Source organism: Equus asinus, chromosome 4 (assembly GCF_041296235.1).
Source record: "Equus asinus isolate D_3611 breed Donkey chromosome 4, EquAss-T2T_v2, whole genome shotgun sequence".
NCBI classification, from domain to species: domain Eukaryota; kingdom Metazoa; phylum Chordata; class Mammalia; order Perissodactyla; family Equidae; genus Equus; species Equus asinus.
The window spans coordinates 105,873,696-105,895,136 of NC_091793.1; the positions used below are offsets into that span (position 1 = coordinate 105,873,696).

At 37.1% G+C, this 21,441-nt stretch overlaps 1 protein-coding gene across 1 annotated transcript in view; it reads left to right on the forward strand.

The window, feature by feature from the left end:
* The window catches only part of LOC106843356 (translation initiation factor IF-2), a 44,152-nt gene extending 25,592 nt beyond the window's left edge, over positions 1–18,560 (forward strand). The window contains exon 5 of the mRNA XM_070506613.1: positions 17,227–18,560. Within this exon, the coding sequence (XP_070362714.1) occupies positions 17,227–17,244 (18 nt within the window). The 3' untranslated portion in view covers positions 17,245–18,560. The remainder of the gene's footprint in view (positions 1–17,226) is intronic.
* The last annotated feature ends 2,881 nt before the right edge of the window (positions 18,561–21,441 follow it).

Consider the following 21,441-nt stretch of genomic DNA (forward strand, 5'->3'; position numbering starts at 1 on the left):
ATGGTATCCAAATGCCAGCTGTTTGGACCCACAATATTATCACTATGTTCACCTTCTTTCCCCTTAGGATCTGTGAATGATAATAGGCAGTGCAATATCTTGATATCCCTAGTGGATGAAATAGAGTATCCCACACATGGGTGACCATAAAGTGCTTTTTTGCATTACATCTATTAGGACTATTTTCTCCAGAAAATACTCAGGGCAATGCTGCTGTGGGTAATTGGAAATAAAGAGTGGGTTTTGCACGAGGAAAATGAATGTCAAACAATTGAATAAGAAAAAAAGAAACTGTCTAGATCAGTAAGTTTCAGGTTAGGGTCACTGCCCAGTCCCAGAGGAGATATAAGCAGAGAAGTTCTCTTTTCATGACTGGGCGGCACTTGCATCACTGTTGCCTTTCTTCTCAGAGGCAGCACGCAACAATCCCAAAGGAAAACCAAGTATGTGCTTGGGTCACAGCAGAGTAGGCTCCTTGAAAATTTTTTTGAAGGAATTTGATATTTTATCCTTTTTGAGAAGTCTAAAAGTGATCATCGATGGAAAAAAATGGAATTTTACAGGAAGGTAGAGGATGGCTGGACATCGTGATCTTTTTTCTTCTTAGAAACTCTAAGTGTCTTAACCAAATTTAGGCTAATACAGCATAAGGATTACTATCCTTTTGCCATTCAGATAAGTGTCGTAATCTCTTTACTCCTCCGTCTGGAGAATGTTGATTTTTTTCCTCTAAGATGTGGAATTTGTCAGCATCATTGCTCCTTTATGTCTAACAGGTTGGATTATGCTCAAGTCTTCTACATAGGCCCTCCCAAGAAAACTGCCTCAGAAACCTCCAGTGGCTCAGAAACTCTGTCTTTGAATGGTACAAAGAGGTAGAATATACCTGGGGCACACACTTGACCTTTCTCTGCCTACTAAGATTCCAACACTTTGGTGAGGCCCATTTTATTTGCTGTCTCATTCAACAAGCAGTTCAATCCCACAAATATTGAGTGCGCCAGTACCACGTGCAAGGCATTCATTCAACAAATATTTTCAACTTCTACTATGTATCATGCATGAGAGATTCACCTACGCGAAAAAGAAGATAAAGAAGAAATGAAGAAGAAGAGGAGGAGGAAGAGGAAGAGAAAGAAGGAGAAGAAACTGTCTCTGTTCTCAAGGAACGTCAAATCTTCCTGGGAAGAAGACATGTAACATAACAGCAACGCAATTCCTGTGTTTCCTCCATAGACTGAGAGTGAGAGGAGGTAGATCCTTGAAGAAATAACAGGGAGCTGCTAGAAAAAGAGGAAATAGATGCTCAGAAGGCAAACATGGCAGCTGAAAAATACAGACTGAGACTTGAGTCATGCCCTAGGGAGAGGCAGGACTTTTATTCAAGTTGAAGCATAGACATTAGAAAACATATGCATTTTGGAGTTAAACATAATTTTGAACTTGTTTTTGCCAGTGAGCTGTGTGACCTTAAACAAGTTATTTTGCCTCTGAGCCTCCTCTCTAAAAACAAGAATCATGATGCCTAGCCTCATGTGTAATATAAACATCTGTTCAAGCCTTTAGTTAGTCTCCCATAGCATTCCCGAGTGTCTGGTGCCAACACTTAGCTATTAAACTTAGACAAGTTACTGAACCTATCAGTGCCTCAGTTTCCACATCTGAAAATGGAAATTATAATAATGGCAAACCTACTCCCATGGTTATTGTGAGAATTAAATAAGTTAGTTATGTAAACTGCTTAAAGGAGTGCCTACACATGGCAAGCCCTGTGATCATTTGCTATTATTACCAAGCGTTTAATGATGCAATATAAGCCATTAAGTTAGCATATTGCCTGGGTTGCAGCATGGGAGACTAGGGGTGGGGGAAGGAGAAGGTGTGTCTTCCTGGGTAAAAGGAAAAATAATGATCCTTAAATCAGCAATGCAAAGATTAGTAGGCTATTGCTAGGGTGACTAATAATATAAGGAAGACAGTCCTGGCCAAACCAACAATGTGTTCAAAGACATAGAAGCATGAGAGAGCTGTGTGTGTTGCAGAGAAAAGCAAATCATTCAAGGTAGATGGGTCATAAGCTGTGAACTTGGGGCCATCATTTGACTGATGGAGATACAAAGATGAATAAGACATGTAAGAAATCTTTTTGGCTGGTGCATGCTGGATATTATTTTTGTGTTTCACGTCCTTTCTTCCTTGCCTTCCTCCTATTCTTCCTCCATTCTTTCTACCTTCAAAATATATTTATTGATACCTATGATGTGCTAGAGAAATGTGCCTTCCCTTATATCACTGCTTACATGGCGTAGCTTTGTCATGTGAGAAGTGATATGATAAAGTTTTTTCAAGTTAGAATGAGGCCCCAAAAGGGCCCTTTCATTAAACACCTTGTTTATGCAGATATATTCTCTCACTGCCAGGTCCCTGGAAGGCACCAACAGTATAGAATTCCTGTTACAGTCCATGTGGGCTTGAGAAAGAGTAGGCAGGCAATAAATACCTGCAGAATTGAACTGAGTTGCCTTGAGACCTTAACTGCTCTAGAAGGCATCCGCTTCACAACTTGGTGGCAAAACCTTTCAGGAACTGGAAGTTGGGTGTTTTTTAAGGGAGTGTAAGTTTGTTGCGATCCTTTCTCTCTGGTTTAACAGCATCCACATGCTGATCTTCTAGGCACTGAACATCAAAAATGAGTGTTTTACTGGCCTTAAAACAATGCCCATCACTGCTTCTGTTTTATACAGTGAATTCCTTGGTTTACACGACAAAGCTATGTCACGTAAGCAGTGATATAAGGAAGGCACATTTCTCTAGCACATTATAGATATCAGTAAATATGTTTTGAAGGTAGAAAGAATGGAGGAAGAATAGGAAGAAGGCAAGGGAGAAAGGACATGAAAAACAAAAAGCTCTCTCATGCTTCTATGTCTTTGAACACATTGTTGGTTTTGCCAGGAATGTCTTCCTTATGTTCATCTGTCCAGTGAAAAGACAGAATTTTGTCAAATCTACTAAACAGGGAGATTTTAAAATAAGGTAGAGACTTTGACCTAGCAATTCTACTTCTATAACTTTACCCTACTTACACTTATGTACACATATATGCAAAGACATATATATCTGAGTGTTTATCGAAGCATCGTTTATAGGAAAAAGAAGCATCTATCCTTCCATGAGAACTGATTAAATAGATTATGGTGCATCCATATAATTAAATATTATGCAGTCATAAGAAAGAATAATGTAGTGCTATATGGACTTATTTGGAATGATCTCTAGGACACATTTTTAAATTTAAAAAAAGACTAAAGGAGTAAAGAAAGAGAAAAATAAAACTACAGAATATAAGGAAGAAAATCCACATTTGTGAGACATATAGATGTTTATCTCTGTGTGTGTTTTATATATTCATTTGTTACATATGAATGCTGTGTATGGACAGAAATTTTCTGAAAAAATAAGCAAGAAAGTACAAATAGTGATACTTCTAGATGGGAATCTGGACTAGACAGGCAGCAGGCACACTTTTCATTGCATATCCTTTGTATTCTGCATTTTTCACCAAGCTGATGTATTTTCTTATTAAAAATCATTTATTGAAGAGAGACAACTAATGGAGAGAAGCTGTTTTTGGTCAATTCTATAGTGGCTTGTTGGAGACTAAGTAATATACGATCTCAAAATTAATGCCCATATTAATAAACCAGTATTTCTCAGTGCTGGTTAGACTACAAGGACATTTTTTAATAACTTAAGTATGACTAGAATTATTTTAAAGATCTCAAAATAAAATAAATGGTAATTTACTTTAGTTTTAAAAAGAAATGTGTTTTACACACTTTGGGAAAGAGAGAGAGGTGTTGTTTTCAAAATGGAAGCAGCGTCCTAGTGAACAATATATTTGCATTTCTGTGTATCTTTAAACAGAGTACAAACTAAGAAAAATTGTTCTCGTGGACTGCACAGTAAAATTGCTTTAATTTTCCTATATTCAAAGGTCAAAAACACCAGAGAGTGTATCACTCCTAGCTTCAGCTCATTTGAGTAATATTTCTCTTTGCTCTGGAACACTGTTAGCTCTTGGGGAAATAGGCCAACTTTTCAGTTTCTGCTTTTCATAGTTTCTGTCTTTCCCTCCGCTTCAGAGCAGGTCAATCACACAGATAAGCATTATGCCCAGAATAAAACTGGCTTTGTTTATATGGGCTAATAAGTGAATGGAACTAGTTATTTTCATTGGCTTGGTCTGGAAGGAAACCAAACTAATTTCCACAGACCTTAAATTGGACCTAAACCAAGCTCCTTGTCCTCATTAGTAGTAAGAGCAGTAACGATGAACCCAAGTAGAAAAGTAGAAATTTTTGCAAAGGTAATACATATTTGCTGCCAGGAAAGAAAATTTGGTTAAAACTAGGAACTGACATTGGGAGCTCTGAAAGCTCTGAGCAAATCTGCCTCATTTCCATTTCAATGGGTTTGAGGTTTGCAGGTCAATGGAACCTTTCTTTATGTTCTAGAGGCTCCAGTTTCCCTGTGGTCAATTATCCTAATCAAGTTATTCTGCCTTATGCTGATGAGCAGAAAATATTTGTGTGGTATCATCAAACCTTTTGCACAGACCTCTGTTTTACTCTGGAAACTCTTAAAAGTCACAATTGTATTTCCAGAGTTCTTGAAAAGTAGGCATACTTTATTTCCCAATTTGTTAATGGAGCAGTGAGATTTTGACTTATATTATGCACATACAGTAAATGTTTTTATCAGTGATCTTCACTCAGTTGATTAAAGCAGTTACTGCCTCTGTCCAAAGAGCATTGCTGTCCCCATTTAAGATTCATGGTGACCTTTTAATTATACTCCCACCACTGCCCCTAAATATATTCCCGTGGAAAATGGATAAAAGTATTTAACTTAATTATTGTCTTGCTCAAAGATACAGACAATTGCTGGGAGTTGCTTCCAAGACTATTGTTTTATGATTCAAAAGCTGTTTAGCTATTTTCCCCGATAGTTAATTTGAAAATATTGAGAATAGCATAAACTCTTTATTGGAAGGAGGAAGGACTTGTAAAGAACTTAAGTTGAAAAGTAGTTTCCCAGAGTATGTATTTTTAAGTGAAAATCATTTATTCTTTCTATAATTAAAAAATAATGTCTATTTGTGATAAAACAAAATTGGGCAATTCATTAAGATGTGAGAAAAAAAAAGGAAAAAGGAATCCACTCATATTCCTAAGCAGCCAAAGAAAACCACTATGAACATTTTCATGTACATCCTTCCAGATATTTATATGGATTAGGTACACATACACATTTTCTGAAGATAAAAATGGGGTCATACCATACTCTTTCAATTAACAATATACCTTTGAGCACTTTAAAATATATAAAGATAAGCAGATGATTAGATAGGTATATAGACAGACAATCTCCACCTCACTGTTTATAATGCTGCATAGTACAGGAATTGTATTGCACTTATTTCACCAATCCACTGTTAATGAACATTTAAGTAATTTCAGTTCAATGTTCAATAATGCAAATATCTATGTGTGTTTGTTTATCTTTTTAGGTTTTATTCCTCAAAATTACTGACTATGGATATTTAAAATGTTTGAAATGTATTCTCAACTTGCTCTCCAAAAATATTAAAACCCATAGCACGGTTTTAATATCCTTAAAGGGTAGTTTCTACTTCATAGGAAAGTTAGTTGGAAAGAGCCTTATGATGAAAAGAAGTCGTGAGCAGGGCTGGAGGACTAAGAGATGAAGATGATACTAGATGTATTTCTCAAAGGAAAAAAATCGTCTGTGAGAAGGAAGAAAAGGGAGTACAGCTCAGAGATTTTTTTTAAATTACTTTTTAAATAATAATAATAGTAATGAAAAAGGTATGTATTGCATGAAGTCAGGCACCAATTCAAAGACGTTGCTGAGAGAACACTCTTGTGAGCTAACGAGTTACTTAAAGGAGAGAAACCCAAACGTTTTAACTTGAATCAGCTGTAGTGTTACTGTGTTGCTTAGAAGATTGGACAAGATAGCAAGCTATCTTGCCTAAATTTATTTTCAAATACAATATTCCCAAGTTTTCAATGAGCCATAAAAACAAGCCCTCTTTTTCCTACTACACTTTAACGATGTGTTGTCTTCTTTCTCCCTCATGCTTCTTCAGTTTGGGCCAGAACTTGCTGGGTTAGATCTAGTCAACAAATGTTCTCCAGGAGAAAACAGATTTAGAAATAGAGGTTATTATTTTGAAATTTTTCCACAGTGAATTAAGATACTTCTTACACGTCTACAAATATTTAAATCAAAGTGTGTTTATTAAATGGCTGAAATGACGAATGTTCTTAGTTTTGCAAAACAAGCTCTTGGCAAACCTGTGAAATAGAAAAACATATCCTTCTGGATGCTATGCTTCAATCTTCCCACCGTTTCTCAGGTGCCCAACCTCTCCAATAGACACCACTTTGCCCCTACAGACCTCTCTTCTTCCAGTCCAGCTCTGTCCTTTCAAGACAGGGCTTCCAGGTGGGACCCCAAGCATCGTATTTACCTCACTCTCTACACCCACTGAATGCTTTAGTCTTTGCCTTCATTTCCTCAGGGCGCTCCTAAATGGTGCACACTTATCTGATGAACTCCTTTGAAAATTAATGACTGATGGTAGTTCAGTGCGTTATTACTCTAGGTAACAGGGGCAATTTACAAGTGGCCTTTAATGCCTCAGTGGAAAGAAATCTGTTATATAAAGGGAATTTAGGCTTCTTACAACAGGATGTTTTCAGGTGAATCCACAATCACACCAAGAGAGGCAACCGCTCTCTGTTTCTATTCACAGTTACTATAGATACTGTAGAGAGACACTGACAAATATTGTCTCAGTGAGCTCTCATTTTATTTAACTTTTAATTTTATCAGAGTAATACATATATGCACACTTTTAAAAAGTAAAATAGCACTTATGGCTTTTAATAAAAAGAGCTTGCCCCTGCTCTATTGGCCCACCTCAAAAGCAGGACTTTCAACACTTGATTTGTTTATAAAATATATCCCCAAACTTCTCTACTACCTGCTCACTCTATTGACTTTTCAATCTGAGATATTATTGTCGATTGATTTCCCTGCACAAAAATGGAAGATTAAGAGATCTGATGCATTTCTCCTGCCACCCCCGCAAATACCTGTTCCTCTTCCCATCTTCCCACTATATTTATGGCATACTTACGATTTAAATCGGTATTTAATATTCATATCACTATAACTGTGCATATCACTCACGGCTGAACCACACCATGTTTTGTAATTTACATTTCTTTTCTAGTATTAATTTTTGTTTTCCCTGGACTTTAAAATAGCCCTGTGCTGTTTTGTTTCCTTAGTCTCCTGTGTACCTATTATTCACACACCCTCAATTTTCTAACACAGCTGTTAAACTCTTCGGCAAATCAGACACATTAGGTGAACTATCAGCATTACTTTTTTTCGTAGAGACAGTCTTCCTGTGGCTGTCTGTCCTTCTACGCTCCAGGCCTGCTGCACTGCCGTGGTCCTGGAAATTTCCTCTGTCCTTTATCCTGAGTATTCCCATTCTTTCTCATTGGTAATCTATCCCTTATAATTTGGATTTCATGCTTTCCTTTTATTTACTCTCTCATTTTTGAAGAAGCAAGTGGTTCAGTGGCCTATTGAGAATGAGGACGTAAGAGGTAAATGTGTTGAGGTATTGCACGTCAGAAATTATCTTTCGGCTTTGATTGTGGTTTGGCACGGTACAGAATTCAGGGTTGGAAATTGCCGTCCCTCAGAATGTTGAAGGCAGTGCTCCAAATGGAATATGGTCCATGTTGCTGTTGAGAAGTTCAGTGGAATCTGATCCTGATTCTAAATCCTTGTCACGAGAGCTGATTTTTCTCTCTGGAAAATGTAACGTCTTGCCTTTATCTCTGGCTTTCTGATGATGAGCCTTGATATGGGTCTTTCTTCATTCACTGTGCTAGACCCTTGATAGGTCCCTTTAATCTGAAAATGTGTCCTTCAGCTCCATTTTTATTCTGCTACTTCTTTGATAATGTTGTCACCTCTGTTTTTTCTCTTCCCTGTTTGTGGAACTCTTATTAACTGGATATGAAGCCTTTAATTTTCTTGTCTTTTCTATCCTATCTTCCATCTCTTTGCTTTTTATTAGAATTTCTGAAAGATTTCCTCAAAATTTGTGTCAGTCCCTCTAGTTTTTGTTTTATTCGTACTGTTACATTCTTTTTAATTTTACAGAACTCTTTTTTTCTGAATGTTTCATTTAAATAGCATTCTTGTCTTGTCACATGGGTGCAAAATCTGCTTTTGTCTCTGAAGATATTATGTATAGAGAATTTTCCTGTTGCTTCATGAATGGGTTCTAGAATATGGTGTAATGGTTAGGAGCTTCGCCTCTGCAGCCAATTCAAATGCCAGTACTGCCATTGATCATGACCAATGACCTTGAGCAAGTTACCTGACCTCTGCTTATCTGTTTTCTCAGTAAAATAGAAATAATGAGTACCCATTGCATACAGTTGTTGAGAAGTACAAATAAGATTAATATATCCTAAGCACTTAGAACAGTACCTGGAAAATAGTAAGCCTGTATAATATGTTATTATATCCATTTCCTCTGAGTTCCTTTCTTTTTTCTGTTTTGTTTTGTTTTGTTTTAATCTTTATCTTTTGTGTTAGACACTTTCCTCCAATGCCTGCTGATCCTTGGCACTGTGTTCCAATTTAAGAATAAGGAACTACAAAGCTGATTGGAAACCTCTGTGTGCCTTTAGATCCCTGAGCTGCCATGTTGGAAATTTAATTCCTTGAAGCGTGTCGTGCTGGAGAGATCACATAATGATAGAGGTGCTCAAGGAGTACCAGCTATTTGGTTTACCACATGCTACCACATGACACACCCCAAGTGACAGCTACGTCACTGAGTCCAGTCAACCTCCAAAACCATGAAAAGTCATAATAATAATAATAGATGATTGCTGTTGATTTATGCCACTAAGTTATGCAACAATAGAGAAATAATACATGGGAGGAGAATAGGCTCTGGAATGAGCAAAGACCCCACCCAGTATCAGATCTTAGGACTTGTAAATTTCAATTAATTGTCCAGAAACAGCCTCTCAGTCTCGATTCTTTTAAATTCTGCTAGAAAACATCCTTGTTTGATTCTCTATAGACATTAAAAATGTTTATCTCTCTATTCAATTCAAAATAGGTCATAGAATCACACCTGGGGGGTATAAGAAGAGATGCCCCTCTAAGGCATAGTAATCTCTTCTTTTCTAAGTATTAAGATACTGCAGATAATGCATAATAAGCCACTTACAACAAACACAGTGTAGTTGTTACCTAGATTAATAGCACTCTTTCTCTTTGCATCTCATCAGTTCTCTCACTCATCTGAATTCATATCTGTGCCAGAAATAGGATTTCAAGAAAGAGATTCCTTTGCAAACTCAAAAAAGTACTTCAAATTAAAGGAAAAGAAAGTGAGATGAGTATGCCAGAGAAACCTTCTCAGTAGCTAAGACAATCCTTTGAAAAGAGACGCCCACAAACATTAAGGCTTGACTTTTAGAAGCAGATAATTTAGCATTAAATTATGTGCAATATAATTACTAGAAGTATATTTGTTTAAACTTGGGTGTAGCTATTACACTCTAAAAAAAGTTTTTAGACTTTGAACATCTTGATAGAGACCTTGTATCTAAAACATATTTATTTCAAGTCAATAGACATTGTTTACATTTCACTGCTCATTTTAATTCCACACTGAGAATGAAATTAGACTACCACTAAAGAAGTCGTTGCTACAAGGATGGATAAAAGCAGAGAGTAGTCAAGGAGATCTCACAGGGGAGAAGGTAACTAAGCATCCAAATTGCAATGCTTAAATTTAAACAGCTGTAAACCATAAAACCAGCTATTCAGAATGTAACTGTCAAATTCACCTACACTTATCGAAAATTTTACTCTGTGTTTATTTGAAATGTTTCAAAACTCTTAGTTTAAGATGAATATCATATTGGGTTAGTAGGGGAAATTTTACCTCTTCTAATTTTATTCCATTATAGTGAACTATAGGGAGCTAGTGTAAGTTGCCTGGAAGACATTTACTGAAGCTACTGTCATCACCATGTGTTGGTTGAACCTTAACCCACAGCAGTTAAGTGCTGTGTGTAAGAATATGCAGAGGATAAAAATCTATCCTTTAAGTGATTTATATTTAAAGAGGAAAAGATTTATACCTTCAAAATCTTACACTCTCTCAAAAATAATTCAGCCACTGTTTTAACAGATCACCTCGTTGTGAAGTGGGCCTCGGCCACAGCTTGTGGTCTAGACAGTTGTAAACTGTGAAATAGAGCAGTGATTTCAAACTTGAACATGCAGTAGAATCACCTGGAGGGCTGGATGAGACACAGTTTTCTAGGTCCCACTCCCATGGCTTTTGATTCAGTAAGTCTGGTGTAGAGCCTGAGAATTTACATTTCAAACAAGTTTCCAGGAAATGCTGCTGCTGCTGGTCCAGGGACCACACTTTGAGAACCACTGAAATAGAGCAATCAAAATCATAGTTATGAGGACCTCAAATGCTGTGTGTTTGTGTATTATCAAACACACACACACAAACAGCAACACCAGTGATTTTAGGAGAAACCGCTTGCATTCTCTGATAGCTTACATGTGTTCCTATAAAAGATAAGATAAAGTAAAATAAAATAAAAGTGAACACAAGCTCACCCATGGATAATAAAACCAAAAACTAGATTGGTGGCGTAGAAACATAATAATAATCTCATAATGAAGGCACCGTTGATAAGCATTCTACTTACATTAGCACCATTAGACCGTATAACAGTGTTATGATGAATGCATCTACATCTCCCCTTTATGTATGAGGAAACTGATGCTTAAGAAGGCTGAGAAATAGGATGAACAACCCTGCTGGTTTGCCTAGGACTGAGAGGTGTCCCAGGTTGTGGAACTTTCACTGCTAATACCAGGAGAATCCTGGGCAAACCAGGATGGTTGGTTGCCCTACACAGCTGGTCAACTAGTTACCAAGTCTTTATGAAAGAGCATGGGCAGTCCTACTGCACTGAAAATTTGAGAACATTCTATGGCAGCCAGCATTTCTTTCTTATAGGGTGGTTTTTGGAGTGCTCACTTGGCTACCTGCTGCCTCCTATCCTTAGACCGAGAAGATGGTCATTCTGTATGATCTGCTAAACCAACAAGATTTGAACTTACCTCCATATTCATGAGGCCTAAAGGGTAGCATTGACATTTATCTGATATAATTATAATATACTAATTTTATTCTCGAGGAAACTGAAGCCCAGAGAGGGTAAATTACTTGTCCAAGTTGCCATTTAACTTCACTTCTGTAAATCACCTTGAGAGTAAAAGGAGCAGATTGTTTATCGTCTAAACTAGAAATCCTTAATACCTGGACTAGGTTCAAAGGTAAATCATCAACATTATAAGATCATAGGTCTCTTTTGAGAAGAAAGAGATAATATTGCAAATTGGTGGTATTGGATGATAAAAATACATAATCTATAATGTGTGTAGGCTGTCTTGTTTTAGAATAGTTAATTAGGCTATAGAAGACAAGAAAACAAATTGGATGGGTGCAACTCAGAAGATGTATTAAGCATAGATTAGGTAAATAGTAACCTGTGAGACATGTTCAATATGGATAGGGTAAGTAGACCATATGTGTGTTGAATATAGGTAGAAAGGGATGGAAGAACAAAGTGACATTAACTATTTCTCACACGCTAAGTACGTATGAGTCATATGAGGCACCAAATAGTCATGTTTACGCAAAGTATACGATGTAATACGGGAAGCACTCAAAAGAGGAGCTCTTAAACCACTGTGAAAGGGAGGGTTCCTAGAAAGGGTGATATCTGAACTCAATACTAAGGGCTCAGAGGAAGTAATGGTGGAGTGGAGAGGATCATTCAGATAGAGACAGCAAGTAGGTGGTTGAGTATATAGACCCAGGGCAAGGAATCACTCTTAGTTCATTCTGTGGAAATGGTCTGCATCAAGAAGAAAGCACAGAGTAGGCAAGCACCCAGGGTGGAACTCAAGGGGCTCACAAACTGCTGAGTAAATAAATAAGACGATATGTAAACTTTAACTTGCTTATATTGAAAAGAGCTCAAAGCATGCGTGAAATGTCATCAGTAATTCTAGATCCAGGTTGGGCCTTGGGAATATGGACTTATCAAGTCAAGTCAAAATAAACTAATGTTAAAAAATTTTATTATTATTACATCATAGATACCTTTACTGAGGGATCTAAGGGGTTTTCTTTTAATAAAAATAGGGAAACTGAAAAGGGTAAAATCTTGACTAGCATTTCTCAAATATAAAATATCATCATTGTTGTCATCATAATCATTATTGTCACTATCTTTATTATTTAAATGAATTTGCATTGTGCTAAATAATTGATATACATTGTGTTACTTAATATGCAACACTGAAGATAGGTGTCCTTAAATCCATTTTTAACTGAAAATAAGGCTGTGAGGGTTGAGGTTTATACAACTAACCAGTAGCAAAGCTGGTATAAGAACCCTAGTGTTCCTGACTCCAAAACCTTACTGCGAAATACATCCTGATATTGGGTGTTTTAACAATTAGTCTTTAGTTCACATAACTCAAATCAATAAAAAATTCAGCAAAGTTTGATAGTACCAGGTGTTATGCTAAGTGCTTTTATGATTCTATAGCACATTCCTATTCCTCACTAGCCATATGCAAGAGGCAAAAATAAAGTCTTAGTGCCAACCCTGCCCATAATGTTCAGTGAGCAAAGGTTTTCCGTGATACTCCAAATTGCCTATTACAGCTTTATTTACCACCAATACCACTGTGAGGATTTATTTAGCATCTTCATGGTCTTTGCACTCTTATCTGTCCATATAAAAGACTAATATGACAAGGTCAAACTTTCAACTTCTCTCCAGAGTAATCTATATATCATTAAGAGGGAACACATTATATCAAAGAAATATATACTTCTGATGGTGGGGATTTTAATCATTGAAAAGTATCCTTAGAAGAGCTTTTGTGTTTTTCTCCCTTTTAGAGCAGGAAAAGGATATAGAGATAGGATGGCAGGATATGTGGTAGAGAGTAGTTTGGAGGAAAGGAAATCCTCTCTTGTCATGGGCCCCTCAGTTTGTTTGTAATGACTCTACCTCTGGATCAAGAGTATTGTGGAAAAATTGTTAATGAGTATGGATTGTTGTAAGTGATAAAATAGAAAGGTATTAATCTTAGTCTTCATCTATATATCTACCTACATATATGTATGTGTGAGTTTTGTAAATTCACTGCTGTAAATATTGTGTGTGTGTTATAAATTTACCACTAAAAACATTAAGCATCAATGGGGACAGTTGTCTGTATCACTAGGTAAGATCTATCTGTTAAGGCAAAGGGCCTAGTGTGACTGGAAATGGAGTGGAGTGGTCTCTCAGCATACCAGAAGGAGAAGACTCCCATGATTTACAAAGGGTTCAAAACTGAGTCACTTTTGATAACACAACCACATTCAACTGAGTGGTTGAAGACTTCAAGTATGCCACCCAAGATTCAGCAGCTTCAACGGCCAGTTCCACTTAGAATGCCAAGAAGAATGCCTCTGTAGTTTGCTTATCTGCATAGAGTCCAAAGGTCTGCCCTAAATCAAAAGAAACATCTTCCTTCTCAACCTGAAGAGAGCCAACTAAACGTGAGCCAGCCATCCTCATTACATTTTGTTTTCTCTCTTAGTTCCTGGTCAAAAGTAGTGGTAAAATTGAGGAGCACTAAAGACATTTTGTTTTCCCCTAGTCTTGGGATAAAATTATCTGCAGTGGAGGGAGGGTAATGTAAACTTAATAAGGGCTTTAGAATAAAACCCAAAATGTGAAAACTTTTAGCACCCTTGTATCACACCAGCTGGTTATTCTTTGTGAGACTGGCCTGAAATTAAACCAATATTTGAAGATGGAACTTCATAGCAATCTCCAGGATGAGAAAATCTGGGCTCATTCATTCATTTATTCTTTCAACAAATATTTACTGACTGACTTCTAGGAGGTAGAGAATTCCTATGTCTTCTTGTTGAACGTTAAAGCAGAAAATGAGTGGGAGCCTAACTCTGACAATCCACTGCCTGACACTGAGAAACTGGAAAATTGAGTGGAGATGGGGCTTGGTTTTTGTTTCCTCCTGATGTTTCTGGAAGCCACTCTCCCTCCTCCCAACTGAATTCCTTGATGAAGTTATAGAAGGTTCATTGTGCAATGATCATGGAATTCCTAGATCCTTGGACCTCTTGAAGAAGCAATTAGACCATGAGTCACTGTGGTTCCCAAATACTTGTAGTAAAGAGCTTGAGCTGGGATGTTACAAAGTCATTCACTCTCTGAGCTTCAGTTTCCACAGGATGCAAATGGGCATTAAAACAAAACGAAATCTACTTCACAAAGAATTAAAGTGATGACTTCCACAAGGAACCTAATCATCACGTGTGAGATGATCCAAAATCCAAAATCGCCAAGTCAGGAACTGGAACCAAGAACTGTCTGGTTCAACGTGCAAGGGATCTCAAGTGCCATATGAGAGTGTCAGACGAAATGCTTCACCACTTCAAAGGAGGGGATGATTTATTTCTCCCTGGAGCCCCTGACCAATCAGGAACCATTGGACATGCTTTGAGAAATCATGTCACGGCAGTAAAATCAGGTGGCATCTGGGCCCAGCCTGGCCTTCCTCCTAGAGTTATGCTCTAGAGAGCCCCCTTAATGTTTTTGCTGGGTGTAAAGAAAAAAACAAGTTCATGGAGAATTAAAGCCTTACTCTCCTGTTTTGATAAAGACGTCTGGCAAGAATCACCACACAGTTCCACAAACATTAGTCACTGAAGGATCTACACCAAGAACAGAAAAATCTATTGATACAAGTTTCTTGTCAGGAATAACTTGGACTGACCAATTTGTCTCTTCCACCCAATTTGGTTGCTGATTCTCAAAGATGTAAACTTTTAGAAGTATGTTTAGGCTATGGGTGGCTTTAAGTATATTGAAGAGCTCTTCCATTTTCACAAACTTGAGGCTATGATTTGTGTGCATTTCTCTATTTTATCTAATGAGAGAGACAGTGAGCTCTGAAGAGCAAGAACTGTGTTGTGCCGGCACATTTTTGATGCTCAGTAAGTGAAGAAATGAATGCCAGCAACAACCTGTGAGCAGATTTATGTGATTATGTTTGGGGAATTTTTAATGATTAAAAATGTGCTAAGAATTAAATAAAATAAAAAGAAGAAATGAAGCCACTAATTTATTATAATAAATTATTAAACATAATTTGAAGATGAAGCCAACACACCTAGAAAGACAAAGCCAGAAAAACCTGCAGGGAAATGGAGCAGAAGCCTGATCACCCAGAGACTGCCTTATCTCTGGCCTTCGTGTTAAGAAGCAATATGTTAAGAGCAATATGTTTCCTTATTGCTCAAACCAACTTTTCTAATATTTGCAGTTAAAAGCATCATAACTGATTCAATATCAGTGCATTTACTTCCACTGAAGTATGTTTTTTCCAACAACCAGAAATGCATTTTTCTCCTCCTCCAGACAATCCTTCCCCTGTCGGAAGACCTAGGAAGTCAAATGAGTTATCAGAAAGTTCTCTCAATCTCTCTCTTATCTCTCTCTCTCTCTCTCTTTCTTTCTCTCTCTTTTTCTCCTCCCTGAGGGTGGAGTCCTTTAAAAGGGAATGGGATGGTTATGGAATAGTTTTCCAGAGGATATTAACTAAGTCTTTAGAAATCCTGTTGAAATATTGCTATGCAGAAACAGCGTGCCTTTTTCTCATCACTGGGAAATTCACTGCCCTCCAGAGCAAGACCTTTTTTTTCCTCTTGGGCAGTGGTAGAGACTTTCTGTCCTCGTCTTCTTCTTTGCTTCTGTTTGTATAAACCATCACTGTCTAAAAGAATTATAACGTGAGCCTCTAATGCCAGCAGGGAAATTTGCTAGTAGCCATATTTTAAAAAATAAGAACAGGTGAAATTAAATTTAATGATATATTTTATTTACTCCAAACATCTAAAATATCCTTTCAACATGTAGTCAATATAAAGTTATTAATGAGTTATTTTACATTCTTATGTTTATTATATCTAAGCCTTCAAAATTCTGTATGCATTTTACACTTACAGCACTTCTCAATTTGGACTGGCCACATTTCAAGTGTCCAATAGACAGTGCAGCTGTAGTGGAACACAGATCTCCTTTACATCTGTTACAGCCTAAGACAAATAGATACATAACATTCAATTAGGTAACTGCATTAACTTGTTATTGAATAATTAAACTAGTGTCATCCATCTCTTTATCTGGTCTATTTCAGTCTTATATATGTCACAGTTTCTAATATTGAGGTGCAAGCCAGTCTTCTTGATAGGTATAGGGGAGGCTATTTCTCTTTATGCAAGGATTTCCTTATTATTCTTTACTGATTGTCATTTTTACAGTTATTAGGTGGAAATGTTATAATTTATCCTAGGAATTTCTACTTTTAAACTATATATTGCCCAAAAGTAAACATGCATAAAGTATCTGTTTATTCCTAAGCAGAATAAGTAATGCAGCCAACAAATACTCAGACCAAGAGCAAAACTTTGCTAGTTGGCCTTTTGGTTAAAAAGTACTTTTATCTGATTAGTTGAATTCTAAGTATCTGGAGAAATAGATTAATTGAGAGTACGAGAGACAGTGTACCATGATGGAAAGAGTATGAGTGTCAGAGTAAAACAAACTTGACTCTATTGCCTACTAGCTATGTAACATTGGATATATTTCTTAATTTCTCTGTTCTTCAGTTTTCTCACTTATGGAATAAGAATGACAACATACCATGACTAAGACTGGTTGTTTTACCCCAATATCCATTCTTCCCTTCTTTATTAGAAAAAACCCACCAAAAGTTGCCTAGATACCAGGATGTCCAAAATAAAGTCCATATTTCCAGCCTCCCTTGCAGCTAGGTGTGTTTATGTGATTAACTTCTGACCAAAGGGATAAAAATAGAAGTAATATCTGCAACTTCTAGAAACTGTCCTTAAAAGAAGAAGAACGATGCCCTTTTCCCTCCTTTTTTCCCTTCCTGCAGGCTGGAATTCAGACATGATGAGTGGAGTTGGAAAAGTCATCTTGAACAATGAGATACAAGCTATGTACTGAGGATGGCAGAGCAAGAGCTAGAGCCTGAGTCTCTTACAATCATGGAATCACCACAATGCTCTACATCATTTGCCCAGGCTTTTAGAGAAGAAAGAAATTGCATTTCTCTTTTGTTTGAGCTATTGTTTTTATTTATTTTCTGTAACTTGTTGTTGAATCTAATACATGCCAGATCAGTCGGGTTGTTTTGAGGATTAAATGGGATAGCATATGTCAAGTATTTTGTACAGTACCTGGCAAAGGGGAATGCAAGTATTCAATATATATGACTGCTATTATTATTAGGATAAATTGGCTTGTAAAAGAGTCACTCTAAGGGTCAAATAAAAAATACAAGTGAACATGCTTTTTAATCCACAAATCTAATAATTGCTGTATAAATGCTGGTCATAATTATCATTATCATTATTAAATTGTTACAAGAAATTTGTTAACTGCCAGCAGACTCTACTTGGAGCAATCTGTTTAGGCCAATTAAAAAATAGATACAGACTTCTTTACTTTTGTTAGGTTTATTTAGCTTTAGGCAACTGTGAATGTTTATAAGCTTGTCATTATATTGATGCTTTAAAACTTAGATGAAATACTCATTTGGGTAGTATAAAGAAAATGCTTAGAAGCTGATGAGACTGTGCCATCTTTTATTTGTTTACTTTTACCTTAAAAAAATTCTACATTACAAAAATCAATGTAGTGTTTGTAGTTAAAATAAATTGCAATTATAAAGACTTGAGTAAAGTAAATGAGAAGAGTCCATCCCTTCCTTCTCTTCTCTATCTCATTCTTTAGAATTAACTGTATTAACAATTTAATCAACACTTCTTGTAAGTAAATATCTATTTTTTTGTATATAGATATACATTTTCTCTTTACAAAAAAGAATGATTTTGCAGGAAGTTCAAAATAGCAGAAAAGAAACTCTTTTTGCAACAGCTTTTGGTCTGGTTTAGATGGGCTTTCCAATTTAAAATATCTCTTGAACATCCTTCCGTGTCAGTACATATCCATCTATCTCATTTTTAAACACCTTCTAGGAAGTTACTCAAGCATTTTTACTAATTAATTGTTGTAAAATTATTTGTAAAACAAAGGAGATTGCCCTTAACATAAAACAAGAGTAGGTAGCAACTTTTTACCATTGTGACGATTAGACAATTCAGCAAAGTGCTTAGCAAAAAGTCCAGCACATAGTGAATGATTAATAAATATAAATATTAGCTATTATGATATTGATAATAATAATTAAAGTTGACCACCTCTCTGAGTTCGGTCTCAATAAATTGCTATTATCAGAGAAGTTTTTAATCCCCTATATATATGAAACATTACTCAATATATATAATATTCCTCATCTTATGCTTTCATTTTAAAGACCCTTCTTGGGCTCTGTTGTATAGTAGAGGTGGGCGTCATGTTCTGGGAGAACTATGAGACTTAAGTTGGTCCCCTTCAGGATCCGCCCAGCCTGTGACTACCCAGCTCAGTGCCAAAACTGAACAAAAAATACAGCACGTCCATACAGTCTGCTAGTGAGAAGACATTTAGCTTCTAAGGCATTTTGGGAACCTAAATGAACCATTATTGGAAGGAGAGATGCCTGCTGGGTGGGGCTTACTGGGCCTTTGAGAACAATGGGGATCTAAATGGCCCTGATGCCTCCTGAATAGCTTCCAGGCAACTAGTGATGCAGTCTACCCTGAGGAGATGAATCACAGGGTGTATGGTTGGTAGCGAGTCCCTGGGAGGAGCCAACAGGGATGTCTGGGATCCCAGGAAGGGGGCTGGCTGATGCTAACTGGTGGCTGTGGGGCAGAGGAAGGGCTGTGACAAAAGCTGTCACCTAGAAGGGGCAAATGGTAAATCTGCATTGCTAGATGGTGGCCTTCATCTTATAAATCTGATAATTTCACCATTCCCCAAATGTCTTAAGTTTAATTATACTAGAGCCTGAAAAAGACTGGGTAAGGGAAAAAATGAAATAGTTTTCCTTTTATATACAAACATATAATTCTGCCTTCAAATAGGTTAGGTGTCCAGATAAATAATGTTAAAAAGAAATCCAAGAGTACTTCATTTCCTAAACTAGTGTTCAGGAATTTACCTGTATCTGAGGTCAGTAGTAAGAGTGGACAAATCACTGCCTAATCCTCTTCCAGAACATTTCTGATTTCTTGTGAAGCTGGAGACTTGAATGGTCAGAACTGGATCAGAAATAACACTGGACAAAGGACCATCAAATACTTTTTCACTCTGTACAAGAGATCCAAAGCTCTGAAATCCATCCCTCACTGCTCTTGAAAAGCTGTGTGCCTTGAAGAAGGGATGCCTTTCTGTAATGCATCCACCAGGAGGGGGAGTCTTCGATAATTTCCAAAGGCTCTGCTAGTGGAGGTCTTGCCTCAACTGACTTGAGAGACCTAGGTTTGGATTTAAGCGGAAGTGTCTTCCAGCACCATCATTCATGTTTACGTAAAGCCCTTCTATAGACAGACTCATAGAATCATGGAATTTAGAACCAGCTAAATACCCTAGAAATTACCAATTTCAACTCATTTTACAGATGAGAGCACTGAGCCATAGAGAAGTAAAGAGCTCTGCCCAAGTTTAGATAGCTAATAATAATTTGTATTCAATGACGTTATAATATAATTTTTCATGAGTTTGTTCATAGATTCATTTTTACTAATGCCTCACTAGAACTTTTTGTACTTATTGACTGAGGTTTAAGCTATAATTTCAAGTAGACAGTTGGAACCAAAGGCAATTCTACCTGCTGTTTAGATCATAAAAAATGTTTGGTCCTCAGTATAGACTTTCACATTCTACTGTTTTACTTCTGTTCTAGGCTTTTAACTGAAAACGTTGTGGTCACTTCCTCTGAGAAGTCTTCCCTTTCCCCTCCAGAATGGGTTGGGTATCTCTCCCATGTGTCTGCCCATCACCTTGGGCTTTCTCTCTGATAACATTTGTGACATTATGTTGAGTTGTCATTTATAATTCTAGTCCCCTGTAACCTGTGAGCTCTATGAAGATGAAGCCTTACTGGGTATTTTTTTACGTCATTATATCCTCAGTACTTAAAATAGTGTCTGGAACTATAAAGGGGGCTAAGTGAGCGCTTGCAGAAGGAAAGAAGAAAAGAAGCAGAAACTGAAGGAGGCACTCATGTGGAAACTGGGATTAAACAATGCAATAAGAAAAATGTGCTAAGAAATAAGAGTTCAAGGTAGAAATAAATGTAAAGAATTAGTTACCTAACTTAGAAACTTTTAAGATAGTAAGTATGACAGAGCATAACATGAGTCAGCAGAGTTTCCTGTCTTTGCCTTTATGTGTCTATTTACATGTAGGCGTGTGCGAGGTATGTGGCAGACACTCTAAGGCAGCCCCCCATGATTCCTGTCCCCTGGGGTTCATACCTTTGTGAAATTCCCTCTCTTTGTATGTGGCCAGGACCCATGACCAACTTCTAACCAATAGAATATGGGAAAGGTAATGAGGTGTCACTCTTGTGATTGTTATGTTTATATATGACTCTGTCTTGCTAGCAGACTACTGTAGAGACTCTCCTTACTGGCTTGGTGAAGCAAGCCATGGGAAAGCCCATGTGGCAGGGAGCTGCAGGTGGCCTCTAGGAACTGGGGGCAGCTGCTACGAACTGAGGGCAAACCCCAGCTGACACCCAACAAGAAGCCAGGGCCACCAGCCCTGTAACTGCAAGGAAATGAATTCTGCCAATAACCTGAATGAACTCGGAAACAGATTCTTCCCTGGTTAAGCCTCCAGATGTGAATACAGTCCAGCTGACACCTTGCTTGCAGCCTGGTGAGACTCTAAGTAGAGGACCAACTAAGCCCCGCCCAGACTCCAGACTCACAGAAACTACGGGATAATAAATGTGTATTGTTTTATGCCACTAAGTTTTGGTAATTCATTACACAGCAAAGGAAAACTAATATAAGGTAGTAGGTTATAAAGAAGCTATAAAAATAACTAGCCCCACACTGAAAGGAAGGAAAGAAGGAAGGAAGGGAGGAATATAGCCTCAGTTAAAGTTTCTGGATTTTTTTAGGCTTAATTTGGTGATTTTTTAAATTAGTATAGAAAACACTCAAAGAAATTATCTTATAAAAGTTTTAAAAAT